Raw genomic sequence first — 19,468 nt, forward strand, 5'->3', positions numbered from 1 at the left:
TTACCAGCCTCCAAATTGTCGAACAAAGGACTGTAGGGTTTTTTTCCGAGAGTGACAGAGTAATTCCTTTGGACTGGTTCTCTTTCATTGTTTATTGTTATGTGATGACTACATAAATGAGCTAGAATATTCATGGTTTGCCTGTTTAAAAATTATAATGATCTTTAATGCTAAAACTGTGGGACACCGCATAATGTTTCTTTGATTCTGGAGGAATCTGTCATGGACCTCATGAATTAACTTGTGAGCATTATGAAGTCTTTCGGAGTGTTGGTATGGTGAGATCATTATTTAACTGGGGTGATCTGGAAAAATTTCTTGAAGGAATAGTGATTTGTGGTAGATCTTGAAAGCAGAAGATGAAAGGAGAAGCAGTTCTTATTTCTTAGTTCGTAAGACATTTGGGCAGGAAGAGAAAGATATGGGATAGGCAGGCACAAATGAGGAAGCTAACTTAGAAGGCTTGTACAGGAAAGTAGTAAAAGATACAGTTAGAAAGTTTGGATTTACCTTGTGAGTTTGGACTCTATTCTCTAGGCAATATGAAAGCCATCAGATGTTCTGAACACAGGAGTAATTTGCTCATATGGTTAATTAGGCGTTTATCCCTTAACTAGTTATCAGGGCTATAGAGATCAATAAGACAGATCCCTGCTGATTAGATCATTTACCTGTATGACGTATAATCACCTTGAAATTGTGTCTAAAACTAAACCCATAATACCCTTTAATTTATCTCCCCTTCTATCTAATTCTCCTTCTCTTGAATTCTCCATCTTAGTTAATGACATTGCTGTCCACCTAGTGACCCAAAGATAGTGGCCATGAAGTCACACTGCCTGGGTTCATATTCTGAAGCCTCCAGTTTGCTTGGTCTTCTACTAGGCAGTGTCACGGATGCAGAGATGGGTCGGCATGGTTCCTGACTTCCAAGCGTTTCTAGTCTGGTGGGGCAGACAGACAGAGATACAAATAGCTGTAGTCGAGTTTGATCAGAGATGTGATAGGGATTGTGGGATTTCAGAGGAGGCACATATCCAGTTTGGGAAATTATGGAAATCCAGAGGAGGGTGTATTTGAGCTGAGACTTAAAAGGAAAATAGGCAAGGATTAGATCCTAGGCAGTCTGATTCTCTGGAGCCTGTACTCTTAAACATTGTGCGGTCTTGGGTAACTGGGTAGATATAGTGGCATTGATTAGAATTGAGAATGGAGGAAAAGGATCAAGGAGAATAGAGGGGATTAAAGGGAAATATGAATTTAATTATGGACACATTAATTTCTAGATCTCTGTGAGACATTTTGGTAGATAAACTAATGGGCAGGGATCCTGTCTCTGTAGCCCTAGTACCTAGCCAGGGGTAAGTGCTCAACTAAATTTATGTTCAGATCACCCCTTTTTTCTAAATCTTTGACGGCTTTCTTACTGCCTTGAGATTAAGGACTTATATTTAAGACCTGTCATAAGTTGGACCCAGTCAAATTTTCTAGCCAGTATTCTCTTATACAAAGTGACTGCTATAGTTCAACTAGCCTTGTTTGTACTTTTCCCATACCTTTTATTTTTCTGTCTTTAGTTCATATGGCCTCTTTCTTTTTCCTTCATCCTGTCTTCAAGGCCTACTTCAATCCCCATTCCTCATTTATAAAACAGGCATATTTGGACCTACTTTTAGAGTTTTAGTGAGGATTAAATGAGTGAATACTGTGTGAAGTGCTTGCAGTAGTGTCTGGCATAGAATTATGTGCTCAGTAAATGTTGTAGTTGTTGTTACCACTACTACTACTACTTCTTCTACTGTTACTACTTCCTTCTCTTCTTTTTGCCTTGCTGTATGAAATATGGACACCAAGTTTTAGGAATTCTGTAACCTACATGCTTCTTTAATATAACTTTTCTTCATTCTCACTATCTAAAATTAGTTCAGGACCCCAATTCTTTCTTTCTTTTTTTTTTTTTTTCTGGCTGCATTGGATCTTCGTTGCTGCGTGCTGGTTTTCTCTAGTTGCGGCGAGCGGGGGCTACTCTTCCTTGTGGAGCACGGGCTCTAGGCACATGGGCTTCAGTAGTTGTGGCACGTGGGCTCAGTAGTTGTGGCTCGTGGGCTCTAGAGCGCAGGCTCAGTAGTGTGGTGCACGTGCTTAGTTGCTCCGCGGCCTGTGGGATCTTCCCAGACCAGGGCTCGAACCCGTGTCCCCTGCATTGGCAGGCGGATTCTCAACCACTGCGCCACCAGGGAAGCCCAGGACCCCATTTCTTACAGTTGCCCTCAAACTGGTCTCATTGCCACCCTTCAGTCTATCCTCTAGTCTTCTACCAGAGTGATATTTCTCTTAAAGTGAGTGTGATCATGTTAGTCCCTGCTTTAAATCCTATGATGATTCTTACTACTTTCAGGATAAAGGTCAAAGTTTTCATCTGTTACTCTTCTCCATCTGGCCCCCTGCTTGCCTTTCTAGTTTTATCATTATTCATGTATGACATGCTCCCATTGTCCCATCCAGCCATTTTGCATTCCATTCTACCTTCTGCAAGTGCCATATTCTCATGCTCTTCCTTCCTTTTGGTCTTGTGTTTCCCTCTGCCTGGAACAGACTGTTCTATCTGGCTAATTTTTAGTTGTTTTGTGAAATACTGCTGGAAGAAATGCGTCCTTATGTTTTGAGGGTTTGCTATGACTTTATCACAGGCTAAATTTTAGAGCCCATCTTCTGAATTTATAACGTTTCTAAGTTCAGTTGAACAAATACTTAATGGACATTTCCTATATGACATGTATTGTGTTAAGTACAGGGAAGGTATAAAAATAAGACATAAATGACCCGTTTTTAACAAATTTAGAATCTAATGAGGAGAAATCAACTGGGAAGAGTAATCATTCATTTTCTTTGCTGTCTCTCCCAGTGGACTATGAACACTCTAAGGGAGATGACCAAAATGGAGATTTAAGTGAATTAATATCAGGTTGCAGAAATTTTTCTGAGGGTAAAAGCCTAGATCCAGATAGACAAGCATGATTATAGTCCAAGCATGAGAACTGTGACTGAGATCACCTGGCCTAGTTTCTCTTGCATGATTGTAATTTCCACCCCCATGATTTAGTACAGTGACTATGGACACAATCTTATCATTTTTAAGCTAAGTTTTCATTTCAGATCATAATTTTTGTAGACTAGCATATATATAAATAAAAAATACTCATTAAATTTGATTTTTAATATCCCATAAATGTTGTAAATAGAGAAAGTTGAGAGTTTTAATTTTCTGGAAGTACGTATACTCCTAAATTTTTAAAATTAAAATTAAACATAGCACTACAGTAACTCCTACATAAATTTCTGCTTACTTGTAAGGAAAATATTAAATAAGATAAATTTGCATTTGCATATAATCAATATTATAAAACAAGAATTATCTAACATAATTTTTTTAATATTTAAATTCATTTATTTGTTTTATTTTTGGCTGCGTTGGGTCTTTGTTGTTGCGCACGGGCTTTCTCTGGTTGCAGCGAGCGGGGGCTACTCTTTGTTGCGGTGCACGGGCTTCTCACTGCGTGGCTTCTCTTGTTGCGGAGCATGGGCTCTAGGCTCACGAGCTTCAGTAGTTGCAGCACGCAGGCTCCGTAGTTGTGTCATGGGCTCTAGAGCGCAGACTCAGTAGTTGTGGTACACTGGCTTAGTTGCTCCGTGGGCATGTGGGATCTTCCCAGACCAGGGACCAGGGCTCGAACCCGTGTCCCCTGTGTTGGCAGGCGGATTCTTAACCACTGCGCCACCAGGGAAGCCCCTATCTAACATAATTCTAATAGCTCTCGTTTTAATGAAAAAGAAGGCAATTTAATGGTAAATAAGGTATTTCTATGTAGATCGCATAATTATAAAAAAACAGAGAGCTATAATTTGGATGGAAGACAGAAAAATCTACCAGAATTCTTGTGAAAATGTAATTCTAGTGGCTCACGTAGCTTGCATCTGTTTTCCTGATTATTGGTCTAGTGGTTTTCCTGGTAGTCTAGGTGGGTTTGTGTTAAGCAGTCTGTGACAAGATGTTTGCTTGAGAGAAGATTGGCTGGCATTAGGAATATTGTCTGAAAACTCAGCTTTTGCTTAGTTGGCATGTTCTCTAACCAACCTATTAACTGGAGTGCTACTCAACTCAAGGAGGTAGTAGGTTTATTATTGTAAATATTTTTAAAGTCTTGAGCAAAAGAAGACTAATTAGATTTAATGTGTGGGTTTGCACATATATAAACAATCTGCCTATTTATGCCCAAGAAATAGCTTGATGAAAAGCCATTGTCATCCAGTAAAATATTTTTCTTGTCTAAAATATGTTGAAGGATTTTTAAAATAGGAGAATCAAATTAATACTAAGAATTAATATAAGTAGTTTTTAGTTCTAAAACTTTATCTCATTTAAAACTCAGAACAGGGGACTTCCCTGGTGGTCTGGTCGTTAAGACTTCGCCTTCCAGTGAAGGGGGTGCGGGTTCAATCCCTGGTTGGGGAGCTAAGATCCCACATGCCTCGCGGCCAAAAAACCAAACCATAAAACAAGCAATATTGTAACAAATACAATAAAAGACTTTAAAAATGGTCCACATCAAAAAAATCTTTAAAAAAAAAAACTCAGAACAATTCTATGAATAAATTTTCCAAAGGAATCTAAGGTTCAGAGAGAGAAACTAGGCTTAAATCATAAAGCTAGAGGAAGTAGCAGAGCCAGAATTAAAATTCAGTCTTCTGGTCTCCAAGTCCAATATGTTCTTGTTTGCTGTATAGTGTGACTTTAAAACATTTTTGAGTGGTAACAGATACTACCGTTTTCTCTAAATGAATCCTCGTAAAGAATTAACCCTAATTCTTTTTTTACTGCCAGCAGTTATAAAGACTGATAACTGACATAGTCTTTTTCTCACTTAAGGTAGTTTTATCCTGTAGATGCCTTAGCTGCTAATTAAAATTTCTTTTTCATTGGGTATCTTCTTCATCTCATAAACTCCTAAAGGTGAATTGTCTCCCACAGTGCTGCCTTTATGTCGAGTCAACAACATGGCTTGCTGTATGCCAGGTTCTTTAGCAGTTAACTAGGAAGGGATTTCAATCTCATGTATATTAATTGAGCATAAAGGATTGTGTTGAGACAACTGTAAAGATGATTAAAATACCTTTACGCCTTAAATATCTCATTTTCTACTAAACTAGTACCCAGAACCTTCTTATTTTCTTGCTGTGCTAAACTTTCTAATACATCATTTTTCTTAGCTGTAAAATTAAACAGTATACTTGAGAGGGTACTTTTTTTTCTTGAAACAACTTGTTTTCCTCAGATCTATAAAATGAAAGGAAAATATTTAATCTATATAGCAAGATAATATTATATACTTATGAGATATTTTCTATATTGTGTAGAGATAGAGATTGGAAGTGGACTATGTAAAAAAATCTACTTTTATATTGTAATTCTTATACTTTTTTTCCCCATCTTTCCCCTTAGATTTCCTTCATGGATACATTTTCATAGCATTATTATGTGATGTGAGAAGTTTTTTTTTTTTTTTTTTTTGAAGTAACATGGATTTTATACTACAGAATCAAGAGATTGGCTTTATAGGAAAAATTGAATTATAAAAAGTGGTACGGGTTTTTATAGATAACCATGACAACATCCCATATGAATGGGCATGTTACTGAGGAATCAGACAACGAAGTAAAAAATGTTGATCTTGCATCACCAGAGGAACATCAGAAGCACCGAGAGATGGCTGTTGACTGCCCTGGAGATTTGGGCACCAGGATGATGCCAGTACGTCGAAGTGCACAGTTGGAACGTATTCGGCAACAACAGGAGGACATGAGGCGTAGGCGAGAGGAAGAAGGGAAAAAACAAGAACTTGACCTTAATTCTTCCATGAGACTTAAGAAACTAGCCCAAATTCCTCCAAAAACTGGAATAGATAACCCTATATTTGATACAGAGGAAGGAATTATCTTAGAAAGTCCTCATTATGCTGTGAAAATATTAGGTAAGTAAAAACAGTAGAATAATAGAAAATGTTTTGCTTTTGTTTCTCTTGCCTTAACACAAATGTGTATAGGAAGGAGGAGGGATATAAGAGAATGTAAGTAATAGCAATTTGAATTCAGACCAAGATCAGTTCCTTTCTCGGAAAGGCCAGATGACCATTGTTTTCTGTTAGCCATGTAGAGCTAAAGCACATATCCTAAATGTTCAGTCACTACAACATAATTTTTGTATCTAATCTTTGAATTAAATATTTCTGTATGAGGCCTAACTTTTAAAGCCTTGAAATTCACGTTTTATTTCAAACTCAAACTTTTATATCAAAATTACTGAAAAGTAGTTTTCAGATTTTGAATTTCTGATTTCCTTAAGGTTTGTAAAATAGTAATAAAATTAATATATGTAGCTTAACATTGATTTGATTTTCTTTAATTAATGGCTGTTAATGAGAAGAACTGGTGCTATTCCTATGGCATAATACACATAAAACATGGCTTAAAAGTCCCTATACTAACTATTCCCAAATTTCATTTTGTGAAGAAAACAAAAAAACTAGTGCCATGAGATATTAATAGATATAAATAAAAAAGAATTCTGTGATCAAATAAATTTTGAGAACACTGGGTTAAATAAGTTAAACAGCTTCTTATTACAGTACTTCTTGTAGCTTTAGAATCTAATAGGCATTATGAATCTATAAGAGAAATTGATGTCAAATGTGTTTCCAAACTTAAAATATTTCATAACTGAACTTACTGCCCTCTCTTCTTACACACACACAGGAGAGATTCCTGAACTAGTGTCAGTGGTATACATTAACTTGTGTTCCCTTAAAACCAGGCTAACTAAAAGAAAGTATTTTATTTCTTAGTGGTTTATTATTTATAGATGTGAAAAGAGAGACACTTCACTTTTCTATGGAAGGAGAGGGTTTTTGTTGTTGTTGTTTTGCCATTTATTTAAGTGTCTATTGAATCCTGTACTAGATGCTGTAGCAAACAGCTTTCTGTTTAGTACCCACAGTAGTCCTGTTAACAGGGCTCTGTAATATCCATTACAGAAGAAGAAATTGAACCTCAGTTAAATCACTTGTGTAAGACTCCATGCTAAGTGGTAGGGCCAAGTTTCAATTTGCCTAATCTGGATATGCAGTTGATGTACTGCAAAGAACAGAGGGTTTGAGTGGAGACTGATATCCAGCCTGCTCTTCACTCAGTAGACCAGTGCTTTGGCTACCAAGAGTGGAACACCTTTTTCTGATTTACTCAAAGGTACCATATGTACTATCTCTCTGTATATAGTATACCATATATATTAAATCTATATATATAAAGGTACCATATATACTGTATATGGTATATACACCATATATACTAAATCTAGTCTAGAACAGTTTCTACTTTATCACATCTGCTTCTTTTCTTTGCTATACATTTACTAAGGATCCACATTTCTTGACAGAAAGCAGTGTGCATACTTCTCTGTGATTTAAGAAATCACAGGTGTGTTCAGTCATAGTGAAGTCTGCTAAATGCCTTCAGATGAAAGGCATTATAGTGAAAACAGAAAGATTACATATTTTTTAAAATACATTTATGTGAAGGAATTTTATGCTCTTTTTTCCTAAGAATTTTGTTAGAGTAAAATTATTTCATTCCCAATTGCCTCTTATTGGCCTTCATCTCCTACCACTCCATTATTTTTTATTAAAATATTCTGTAAATATTCTCTGTGACTTGGAGAAAGCTTACATTGTAACATATCCAACCCAAGCCTGGATTGAGTCTTCTGGGTTTCTGTTTAAATTTCTTTAAAGATTAATGTATTTGTCCATTTGCTTTAATTGAATCAGGCATAAAAGTCCATCTAATAGACAATATTCGTGTAATCTCCATGAGGAAACAAATACAGCTTAAGCCAGATTCACTTAGGGAATTTTTATTTATTTTTTTACCTAACCACAGAAAATTGGAGACCATTTCTCTTAAATTTTTTGCTTTTTCCTATTTCTTTTTGTATGCTGCTTGGTTAAACTTTCTACAACTATAGATTAAAGCACAGATATATTTTCTTCCAACTTGCAGTCCAGTGTGGTTTTAAAAATTATCTTTGTGCAATCTTTGAACGTAAGGCTGTTTTACATATTTTATTGTAAAGTAATTTGAAATGTATTACCAGGTATCTGTAAGTCATTTCTTGGATAGGAGAATATTTCATATTTTGAGAAATAAGTGATAGATTTAATTTTAATACACAACACAAATGTGTTAAGTGTAGGTAGGAAACATGAAAAGTTATCGTAAGTTATAAGGTTGTTATTGTCAGTCAAATCTTCAGTTTTTGGATATACTCAGTTTTAAGTGTTCATTTTAAAATGAAGTATATTAGCTTTGTATCAGACATTTTTTTTTCCTGTTTATAATTTGCTAACACATCAGACTACAACAGTACTCCCTTAAAGTTGTATGAGTCTCCCTGCCAGTGTTTTGATTAATACACACATGCCAGGAGACAACTTCTCAGCCTTTTTCACAGCCAGAAACAGCAACCTTGTTTTAAATGAGGGAAGGATGGGGCAACTGATTTATTTCTTTGAGAGGGAGCCTTCAGTTTCCAAATGATACATCATCATTTATCTGTGAGTAGAGGAAATTCTCCTTAAAGAATTGAAAATGTGATTGGAAAGGTTAGATACTTTATTTATCTGGGTGGTGGTTTTTAATGAACGTATTTATAAATTCGGCACTGTATAATAATAAAAATGCAGGGATGGAATTAATAGAAAATATTCAGAAAGGATAAACTGAATATTCTTGTTTAAAAGCAGTTAGAATCTTATTGAAAATTAGAAAATAGTGATGTGGAAATTTCAAATGAATAATTAATATTAGTAGTATAAATTATAAGAATTTTGATATATTAGGGAGGCTTTCCTTAAAATTTGCAGGAGTTATTCAAACTTGCTTTGCTACAAATAAAATATCATTGTCTTGTTCTCTTTCATAAGTAAAGCAAGCTACCTTGTGAGAAAAATTCTGAGAAAAGAGCAGAATGCAGGTAGGATGAGGTAGAGTAGGATCATCTTCAGATGTCTTTAGATTATAGATTTCACTGTTTGATTGATTTTTATAGTCAAAGATAAGTAATTTTGGGCCAGGATTGTGGACAAGTAAATATAGTAGACAGAACATTTAAAGGGAATAAACTAGGAAACATTGCTATCTATCATAGATGTCACTGTATGATTATCACACTTTTGAGGAGACCTTAGGAAGGGCACACACACCCACCCATCACACAACCATGGTGAGCTATCTGTTTTGTGGCTATAAGGAGATTCTTGAAATTTGTGATTAGGGGCTTTCTGATTTACACCAGATGCTACTAGTGTTAAGAAAAAATAAAAAAGATACACCAATGGGAAGAAAACTAGGATGAATAAAATATTTTCATAATATTAATAATACCATGTTTCAGTCTTCATTAGTATCTACATAGTTTTTGCCAGGTGTCTCTGAATATTCAAACTTTTAAGTCAAGAGTATTCTTGTGTTTGATGTTATAAAATAAAATATTTCTTCCACATTTGTTTCTGATGTTATTTGACTTTTGATTGACCATGGGAAATGCTGGAATTTTGCTGGATTGTGATAAACTTTTTTTAAGATTGGCTTTTAAAATAAAGTTTATTTAAAGACAACAAACAAAATTCCAGTGCCAGTAAACCTTGAGTTCATACGTTTCTGAGAAGTTAATTATTCTTGCTATTAAATTTTTCCTCAACTGCTATAGATATTTCCAAACTTTATTAGCCATTCTTTGAGAAATTTTTTTTTTTCTGGAAGTGAAATGATTAGACCTATTGGTATTATGTTTAATGTTTAAAATGTTGGGACATTTGATGATTTTTTGATTTGTTCAGATTGCTAAAATTAGAACTAACCTAAAATGAAGATTAAAAAATTCATTAGAATATGTGTATAGTCATGTAATGTTTGGTTATTAAATATGCATAATGCTACTGAAAAATAATTAACTGCTATACCATTTAGTCTTTGACACACTGTGTCAAAACTTCATTCCACCTATTAAGTATTAATAGGTTTTAACTTTTTCCCCTTGCAAAGACTTGCATCATTATATGTTCAGAAATGCATGATATCATTGCATATTGGTACAGGGATGCCTGGAGTCAAATGTAGAGTTTAAATACTTTTTACCTTCACTTGCTATTGACCTTTGACAAGTTACTTAAGTTTCCTGAGGCTCAGTTTCTGTATTTTCTTGAGGACCAAGTGAAAACACATATATAAACATGTTGCACATTGTAAGTTTGACTAAAATTTAACTTTTGTAAGGACCAGAAGCTACCAGAGATCATCTAAACTTTTAGTCCATGAAATTAGTTTGTGGATCTTAACCAGTAATTTTTTATTTCATTTTTTAAAATAACAGCTTTACTATACCATAAAATTCACTCTTTTGAAGTGTACAATGCATGAGTTTTTAGTACATTCACAAGATTGTGCAGCCATCACCATTATATAGAGTGTTTCCATTACCTCAGAAAGAAACTCTGGACCCATAAGCATTCACTCTCTATTCTCTCCTCCCCCTAACTCCTGACCACCCTAATCTACTTTCTGTGTATTTGTTTATTTGGGACATTTCATCTAACTGAATCATACAGTATGTGACTTTTTGTGACTGGTTTCTTTTCACATAGCATAATGTCTTCAGGGTTCATCTGTGTTGTAGTATGAACCATTACTTCATTCCTTTTTATGGCTGAATAATATTCCACTGTATGGAAATACCATGTTTTGTTTATCCATTCATCTGTTGGTGGAATGTTTGGGTTGTTTCTACCTTTTAGCTATTGTGAATAGTGCTGTTACAAATATTCACATAATAATTTTTTGTTTAAATATCTGTTTTCAATTCTTTGGAGTATATACCTAGGAGTGGAATTGCTGGATCAAATGGTAATTGTGTTTTAACTTATTGAGGAACTGCCATATTTTCCCCAGTACCTGCACTATTTTACCTTTTCATCAGCAGCATGAGAGGGTTCTAGTTTCTGTACATTCTTGCTTCTATTTGTTATTATATCAATATGTCTTTTTAATTTTAGCCATCCTATCAACCAGTAATTTTTTTAAGAACTAGAAAAAAATAGAAGATATTAAGGTATATTATATTGCACATAAGTATTTATAAATTTTTATTTCAAATAGGGATGTATATACTGGGTTGAGAAATTTAAAAATATACATTTTTAATGGATCACTAACGAAAGTTTGAGAAATAATATCCAAGTCAAACCCACTCATTTTATAGAAAGGCCCAGAGACTTGAGATGGATTTTCCAGTGATATATATTGCAGCTAATAAGTGATCCAAGCCATAACTAGGACCCAGGTATTCTGCCTTCAAATTTGGGTCTTTTTCTTGCTCACCAAACTCATTTAAGTTTTGTCCAGAGAAAAATCATGAAGCTTTTGTACTTGATTGAATAGTAGTCATTTCAATGATATTTTTCCATTGTCTTATATTTAGGGCTAAGGTTTTTGATCTGCCATCTCTCTCAACTATCTTTGCTTATATGCTTGTCTAGAATTTCTTTTTAATTTGTAACCCAATTTTTTAATGATTAATTACTGTTCAGGGTGTTTCATGAGCTTCTTGTTATTTTTAATAAATGCACTTTAACCTAGTCCACTGAAAACCAAAGCTCCGAGATCTGAATTTTATGTCCTTAAATTTAAAAAGAAAAAAAGAAAAAGAAAAGACAACCCATCCCTACTTTAGCAAAGATTTCCTAAATGAACATTCGAATTTCGATTCAGTGGATAGATGTACTGGAAACTGGTATAATCTCCTCATACTCAATACTATTAAGTTCCTCATCTGAATAGTCAATTTGACTGTACAGTTTAGGGGAAAAGAAGAAATCTTTAAAAGTTTTCAGGAAAAAGTCATGAAGTTGGTTGAAATATAGAAATTTCTGAGGATAGGTTAAAAGAATTGGTATTATTTAAGCAATGAAATGGAAGAATATTAATGCTAGAATAGATATGTAGAAACTGTTTTCATGTGGGGTAAATGATAGCAGTAAGTGAAAATAACAAAGCTAATCCAAGGTAGATGGTTATCTCCATTGCTTTGAAAGATCTCCAGAAACGGAGATTCCTTAGCTTCCTTGAGTAATTTTATTGTTTACCCTTACTGCCAAACAATTCTCCAGGGTCTTGGGTGTTTTTTTTTTTTTTTTTAAAGAATATTTTGATGACTCCAATTTTTTTTTTTATAGCTACTTTATTTATTTATTTATTTTATTTTTTTGACTGTGTTGGGTCTTCGGTTCGTGCGAGGGCTTTCTCTAGTTGCGGCAAGTGGGGGCCACTCTTCATCGCGGTGCGGGGACCGCTCTTCATCGCGGTGCGCGGGCCTTTCACTATCGCGGCCCCTCCCGTTGCGCGGCACAGGCTCCAGACGCGCAGGCTCAGTAGCTGTGGCTCACGGGCCTAGTTGCTCCGCGGCATGTGGGATCTTCCCAGACCAGGGCTCGAACCCGTGTCCCCTGCATTAGCAGGCAGATTCTCAACCACTGCGCCACCAGGGAAGCCCCTTGGGTGTTTGAAGATAGAATTTTCAGATAGAGCAACTCTTGGTGATTGCTTTCTGTTGCCCATTTTAGAGTCTTCATTCTTTTATATTTTAGGCAGCCAGGAGAGGGCAAAGGGAGAGGAGAGTGTTCAGGGGGTGGATTTGTAGGCTGATGTGTGTGTTTGTATTTATCTGATTAATTGTATCCCCAAACCAAATGTAAGTGATTTTTCTTGCTTTTAGATAATATGTCCTCTCTTTTAACATAAATAATCAAGATTTAACTGTTGTATGAAACGTTAGAGGAGATGGGAAACTTAAAACAATGTCTACTGAACATCAAATAAGAGGAAATAGATCAAACTGCAGGACACGGCATTTGAACTAGATATAAAGAACTTGCTTCTAGGGAAGTTGCTACAGACTAGAGTTTATCACCAAAGCCAGATTTGCCATGCCTGCCTTTGCCTTCCCCTCAGCACAGTGTCTGTCCGCATTTCTCTCTTCCCTCCATCCTCCCTTGTTCTGGGTACTGCTCTTCCTCAGTACCCCCTTCTTTGTTCACTCCCCACTCTACACCTGTGTCATTCTTTCTCGGTAGCCCTGTGTTCCTTATTTATCTCTCTACTTCTCTGTCCATGTGGTTCTTTTTCCTTGTGCCTGTTGTGTCTCTGTGTATGGGAATGGGGAAGGGAGGCTCTGATCTCTGTATATGGGGAGTCTCTGTTCTCTCTATAGTCTGTCCTCTCTTTGTTGTCTATCTTCATCATTATTAGAGAAGAGGGTACATATTTGACAGGATGGATTTAGCTGCATCTGATTAGATTTTTAAGATTTCCTCTGGAATTGCACAGAATTTCGAAGAACTTAGGTGGTTTTCGTTTAAGTGGCACGTAATCTAATTACTACATCATACGATGGAACATTTCTTATGTGTAGAAAATTTGCTGTTTTGCATAAAATGTATTTGTAAAATGCTTTTAAAGATATACCATATAGAAACAAAGTTTTTTAAACCTACAGCAAAATACCTTTTGAAATTAAGAATTTTTATATGAAACTAAAATGAACGTGTGTCAGAATGAGAATCCCAGAGTTGATATTGCCAACAATTATTTTTCACTATGACATCATACTTAATATCAAAGAAAAGACCTTTTGTCAGAATTCCATTCAGAATTTTCCAATAAAATTTATCATAATCAGTATTTTAAGACTAATGCGATAGGTATTTTTTGCTTTCTATGTGACCTTAAAACTTTATTGGGCAGAGGCGGCATCATTTTAAATTTCCATTAAATTGATAAACCCTCTGATGAAATTCATGTCTTTATAAATAAGTTTATATCATTTAGTGTTTCATATTTTCTTTTACATATTTATTTGTTTCAGCTATATATGGTTTAATCCATATCTTCTTGTCAAGCTATATATTTATATTTAATGAAGTCTTAAAAACTCTGAGTGTCTGGTAACTTAATCTGTTCTCTTTGTTCATTAAACATTTGTCATGGAAACATACTTGAACCTGAAGCATGAGAGTACGTGGGGAGCTTTCCTGCCTAAGAATACTATCTGGAAAATTTCCCAGCTAAATTGGCCATGAAAGCAGATATGGAATTTATCTGAAAACTGCCCATTTAAATCATAAGTTATTAATTTTGCTGAACTACTTAGTTACCCAGGCTAGTGCTACACTATCAAAGATGTTTTTACAATATTTCTCAACAAGATACATAGGCTCTACATTCACAAGAATTGCAGTTTTGGTTTCTTTTGCTGAACTTTCACAGTGTACTGCCTAGCATACTATTGTGATGTTAGAGTTGAAATAAAATACTCTGAGAAAATATTTGAAGCATAAGACACTTGGTTAAAATAGCAGAAATAAAATGCAACAGTATTATAAAAGTAGCATTTGGAGGGTGTATTATATGTGTGAACATGTACAAACACAGTTAACTAGAGGAAATTCTTCCTCCATGTACATGGTAAAATAGAATGTGTAAGCTCCTCTAAATACTAGTCAGTGTACATTGCATGCTACTATATTGGGCAGAAAGACACTTCAGGACAGCTTTTCTAAAGCAGATAAATGACATGTCACAATCAAGCCCTAAAATCTAAAAAAGAAAACAAAAATCTTTTTTTAAGCCCTTGGTATGGCAGAAAAAGCACTGCCTTAGAAGTTCAAAAAGATTCTTCACCCAGGTGCCATTTTTCTGTATGACTTCATTCTCTCCATCTGTAGAGATTTGCTCTGAACTATGTATGTCTCAGGTTTTGGTGGGTTTTTTTAAATTGGGAAAAGTTTCTCAGATTTTATGAGGATTAAATAAAATAGTATATATGTATATATGCCTGTAATACAGATACTGTTCTATGTCTTTCTATTCAATATTGGCAGTGACCAGTGTGTAATTCAGGCCAAATACATATTTGTAGTTTTTCAACTACAAATAACGGGTTGGTGATATTTCATTGTGAAAGCTGAGCTTAAGTGCAAATGATCTCAATTTAGTCTGGCAACATTGATTAATGCAATAAGTCTGGAGACAACTCCTAAAAAAAGATAATTTCAGTGAAAACAGTTTTTACTAATTAAAACAACAGAACGTGAATAGGACTTCATAGAGGTTAGTGAATTTGTAAAGGATGATAATTAACAAGTTTAAATTGGTCTTGATGCTAACCTACAAAATTTGAACCTTAAGCCCAGTTAAAGTTATTTCTGGCACTTGTCATGGTCCTTAAGTTCTCTGGATAGCCTTTACTTAAGTAGATAGGTACTAAGTCAACAGCCTCTTTGGGACTCAGTTGTATTGCTCTTCTGCTTTCAGCCTTCCTATTCCTATAGATCTTATCTTGGTCCCTGATCTCCTGAGAGAAAGACATTTCCAGTTTGACCCTGAGATTTTTTTTTCTTTTCTGGATTTTAAACTGTCCCGGATGGTCTTTATGTCTTTAGAATTCCTCAGTATGAACACAATATGAACAAATTGACCAGATTTACTCTTTCTCTGGAACCTGTATTCCTTACCTAACTTCCTATCAACACAAGAAGCCTACTGATTTCTTAGAATTTTTTTTTTCTTTTTTTTTTTGGCTGCATTGGGTCTTCATTGCTGCACGTGGGCGTTTACTAGTTGCGGCGAGCGAGGCCTACTCTTCCTTGTGGTGCGCGGGCTTCTCATTGGGTGGCTTCTCTTGATGCGGAGCACGGGCTCTAGGCACGCAGGCTTCAGTAGTTGTGGCACGTGGGCTCAGTAGCTGTGGCTCGTGGGCTCTGGAGCGCAGGCTCAGTAGTTGTGGCGCAGGGGCTTAGTTGCTCCGCGGCATGTGGGATCTTCCCGGACCAGGGCTCGAACCCGTGCCCCCAGCATTGGCAGGTGGATTCTTAACCACTGTGCCACCTGGGAAGCCCCTCTTAGAACTTTAAAGCAATCATCCCTTTTGGATTAACCACAAAATTTCCTGTTGCCTGTCTGTGCTGCATCTCAGCTGTTAACTGATCTCCTGAAATAAGGCCATTCTCCAGTTTTATCTCTCATTAAGCCATCCCTAGTTTAGATTACCCTACCTTACTTTTCCTATTTCCTTGCTGGCTTATGACTACAGTATTTTATTTGTGCGTAAAATATTCTAAAAATGAAAATTATATGTTGTGTTTACTACGGAAGTAAGAGAGGGCAACAAAAGGAAATACTGAATAGTTGCAAAGGAGGAACTACAATAACTATAAAGCAGACACAAAAATTCAACATAGCAATCAGGGTTATTTAGTATAGAAGAAAATAGGTGTGAGTGCTTTAGTTATTCCCAAGTATATTATGTCTTAAAATATTACAATAACTGCTGTTAATATGGCCTGTAAGTCATTGGTTCTTAACCAGAAGGGTACATAGTCAACTTTAAAATATATATATATAAAATTAAAGAAGACACAGGAGATTCTGATTGTGTTTGAGGTAGAACTCAGGACATAAATATCTTTGTAAATTTCCTTAGTGATTCTCATAAATATCCTTGATTAAAAAACATTGTTCTGATATAGCAAGAAAATTTATTTAGTACATTCTGCTTAAGACTGCAGGGATATTTATATAATCTCTAATTCTAGTCATTAAGGAAAAAAAATCTAGTAGAAAAATGGTCAAAAGATAAGGAGAAAATCAATGAAAGAAGAAATATAAATGACTGTTAACCTTGTGAAAATACATTAAACGTCACTACTAGACAAAGAAATACATGTTTTCCTAACCAGATCACCAAAAGTGAAAATTTTGGGCTGTTTGTAGAAACAAGCACTCAAGTTCTTTGGTGGTAGGAGTATGAGTTAGTACAAATCTGTAGGACAGTTTGGCAATATGTATCAAAGTTTTAAATGTTTTTATTATTTGATAAGTAATTTTATCCTAAGAATTTATTCTAAAGACATTGGAAAATATCAGATTACAAAACAACATTTACAATGTGACCTCTGTGGTTAAGATCAGCATTTTTTACAAGTCTGAAAGGCTATATATAGAGAGTATAACAAAATAATACCAGTAGTTATAGCTGAGAGGTATGACTACAGATAAAAAAAATTTTTTTTAATGTCAGTATTTTAGTGTCTGTGGATGGCTTTGGTACACAGAGATTATGTAGGAGTTCCTTTGTCTCTAAAATTTTAAATCCCCCTGGGCTTGAAGAGACATAGTAGGGAGTTTGTTACCTTCTGGGCTGTCTAAAGTTGCTTATTGATTTCATTCAGCAGTGAGATCCTGAAGCTCCTGATTTTCTCATTGCCCTGACAACCAGGCTGAGCCCCTTTAAACAATTACTGAAATTTTATACAGAAGTCTCTTTATCCACTCAGAAAGTCTATAGTCTCCTTAAGATTGTAGTCAATTACCTTAACTACTTTGTTGGTTTTGTAATTCTTTTTCCTTTTAAGATATTTAAATGTTTTCCTGTTTTGCTCTAAAGATACTTTAAGGCTATTGAATTCTTTATACTCAGCGAATTCTTTATACACTTAGGTAATTCTGTGGTAACTTCTTCGAATTTAATGAAATCTGACACTCCATATTCTTCCCCCACCCCAGCTTTATTGAAGTATAGTTGGCAAAAAAATTTTATATATCTAAAGTGTACAATGTGATATTGTGAAATATTTACCACAATTAAGTTGATTAACACATCCATCACCTCACGGAGTTACCTTTTGTGTGTGTGGTGAGAATGCTTAAGATGTACTCTCAGCAAATTTCAAGTATACAATACAGTATTATTGACTGTAGTCACCATTGCTGTCCATTAGATCCTCAGAACTTATTCACCTTAAAACTGACAGTTTGTACTCTGACCAACATCTTTAAATTTCCCCTGTCTGTATTCTGTCTACTCTTATAGATAACATTAACTTATGGTTAAATTCTGGCTATTTCTCAAGTTTTATTTAGCTCTGGATGACAACTTCTTAGGTCATTCAAATGACAGTTTTGACTTTCAAATTTTTTTCCAGTTTTTTGGTACATTTTAAATTACTAAAGAGCATATATAATTTTTATAAGGAGAACTAAAGCTGTTTTGATTTGGGGGGGAAAAGATAGGGAACTTCAGAATCAACAGAAGAGCTATTCTAACCTATAAAATATTTAACAACTGTTAACTAGTAGGATACAAGATAAATAAGAATCAGTAACTTTTCTGCAGGCCCTGTGTGAAGAAAACTAACAGAAAGACTTAAACCAAGAGGTTTTTTGCTTTTTTTTTTTTTTTTAATGTGACTGTATAAGACACAGATATACACAGATACTATCTACTGAAAGTTTTTCCCAGAATCGTTTACAGTTTTAATTTTAGTCAGCATCTCAATAGGTTTTTCTTTCTGGATGAATAGGAAATAGAGAGTGAGGTGGTATCTTAAAAATGATTCTGTAGCTCATTTGAAGTCAAGACATTTTTGAAAAAGTAATGAGCAAGTATTTGTCATATCAATATGAGCAAAGACTATAATACTATTATAAGAAGATTGTGGTTCTGATAGACCAGTGGACTAGAAACAGACCCTGATGTATGTAAGAATTTGGTGATATCATAAATCAGTGGAAAAGGAGGGATTATTCAATAAATGGTATTAGAATAATTGGTTAACCATTTGGAAGAAAAGAAATGAAGTTAAAATTTCCCCTCAAATCTATAACAAAATTCCAGTTAGATTGAAGTTAACTACAAAATAGAAGCCATTCGAAAATTTAAATGTAGGTAAACATTTAATAACATAGGGGAAGGAGTTTATAGGCATAGACAGTGAAAGAAATCACACAGGGAAAGGTGGATCATTCTTAACACATAACAGCCGAAAACTTCTACAATAAAGGTACCACAAATGCAATTAACAGATGGAAAAATTAGAAAACTATTTCCAGCAAATGTGACAAAGTGTATACATGTGCACATATCTACCTCTTGGGGGTCAGAGAAGAGATAAACTGTGGTTCTTAACCATTTTGGGATAACCCTCTTCCAGAAAAATGTGTGTGCTGCACACGCACACTAATGGGAACGTGCGTACGTACACATGCCCCAAATTTTCAGTACAATTTTAGGAGACTCACATGTTCATAGGAGTTCTATGAACCACAAAAGAAGTGCCTGAGTAAACCTCAACCTCCCTGTTAAAGAAATGGAAGGTTTTTAAAAATGGTAATTTTGAATATTGGTAAAAATATTGGTAATGGAATATAAATTAGTAAAACCTCCCTAGAAAACTTTTTGGCTTTTAAAATGTCAGAATCTTATTTAAAAATTCTGTTTCTTGGAATTATTTTAAGAAACATCAGA

General features: G+C 34.9%; 1 protein-coding gene across 9 annotated transcripts in view; it reads left to right on the top strand.

Annotated features, from left to right (window-relative positions):
• Window positions 1-19,468, top strand: part of PALS1 (protein associated with LIN7 1, MAGUK p55 family member) — a 102,290-nt gene that overhangs the window by 31,771 nt on the left and 51,051 nt on the right. For 3 of the 9 annotated variants that reach the window (XM_007184319.2, XM_007184320.2, XM_057543437.1), the window contains one exon: window positions 5,501-6,029. The exons of 3 other annotated variants lie outside the window; for them this stretch is intronic. In XM_007184319.2, the coding sequence (XP_007184381.2) occupies window positions 5,663-6,029 (367 nt within the window). In that variant the 5' untranslated portion in view covers window positions 5,501-5,662. Of the gene's footprint in view, window positions 1-5,500; window positions 6,030-8,649; window positions 8,667-19,468 lie in introns of those variants that run through there. 3 more of the 9 variants (XM_057543438.1, XM_007184321.2, XM_007184322.2) reach the window with 2 other exon arrangements.

The sequence above is a fragment of the Balaenoptera acutorostrata genome, chromosome 3, assembly GCF_949987535.1.
Source record: "Balaenoptera acutorostrata chromosome 3, mBalAcu1.1, whole genome shotgun sequence".
In the NCBI taxonomy this organism is placed as follows: Eukaryota; Metazoa; Chordata; class Mammalia; order Artiodactyla; family Balaenopteridae; genus Balaenoptera; species Balaenoptera acutorostrata.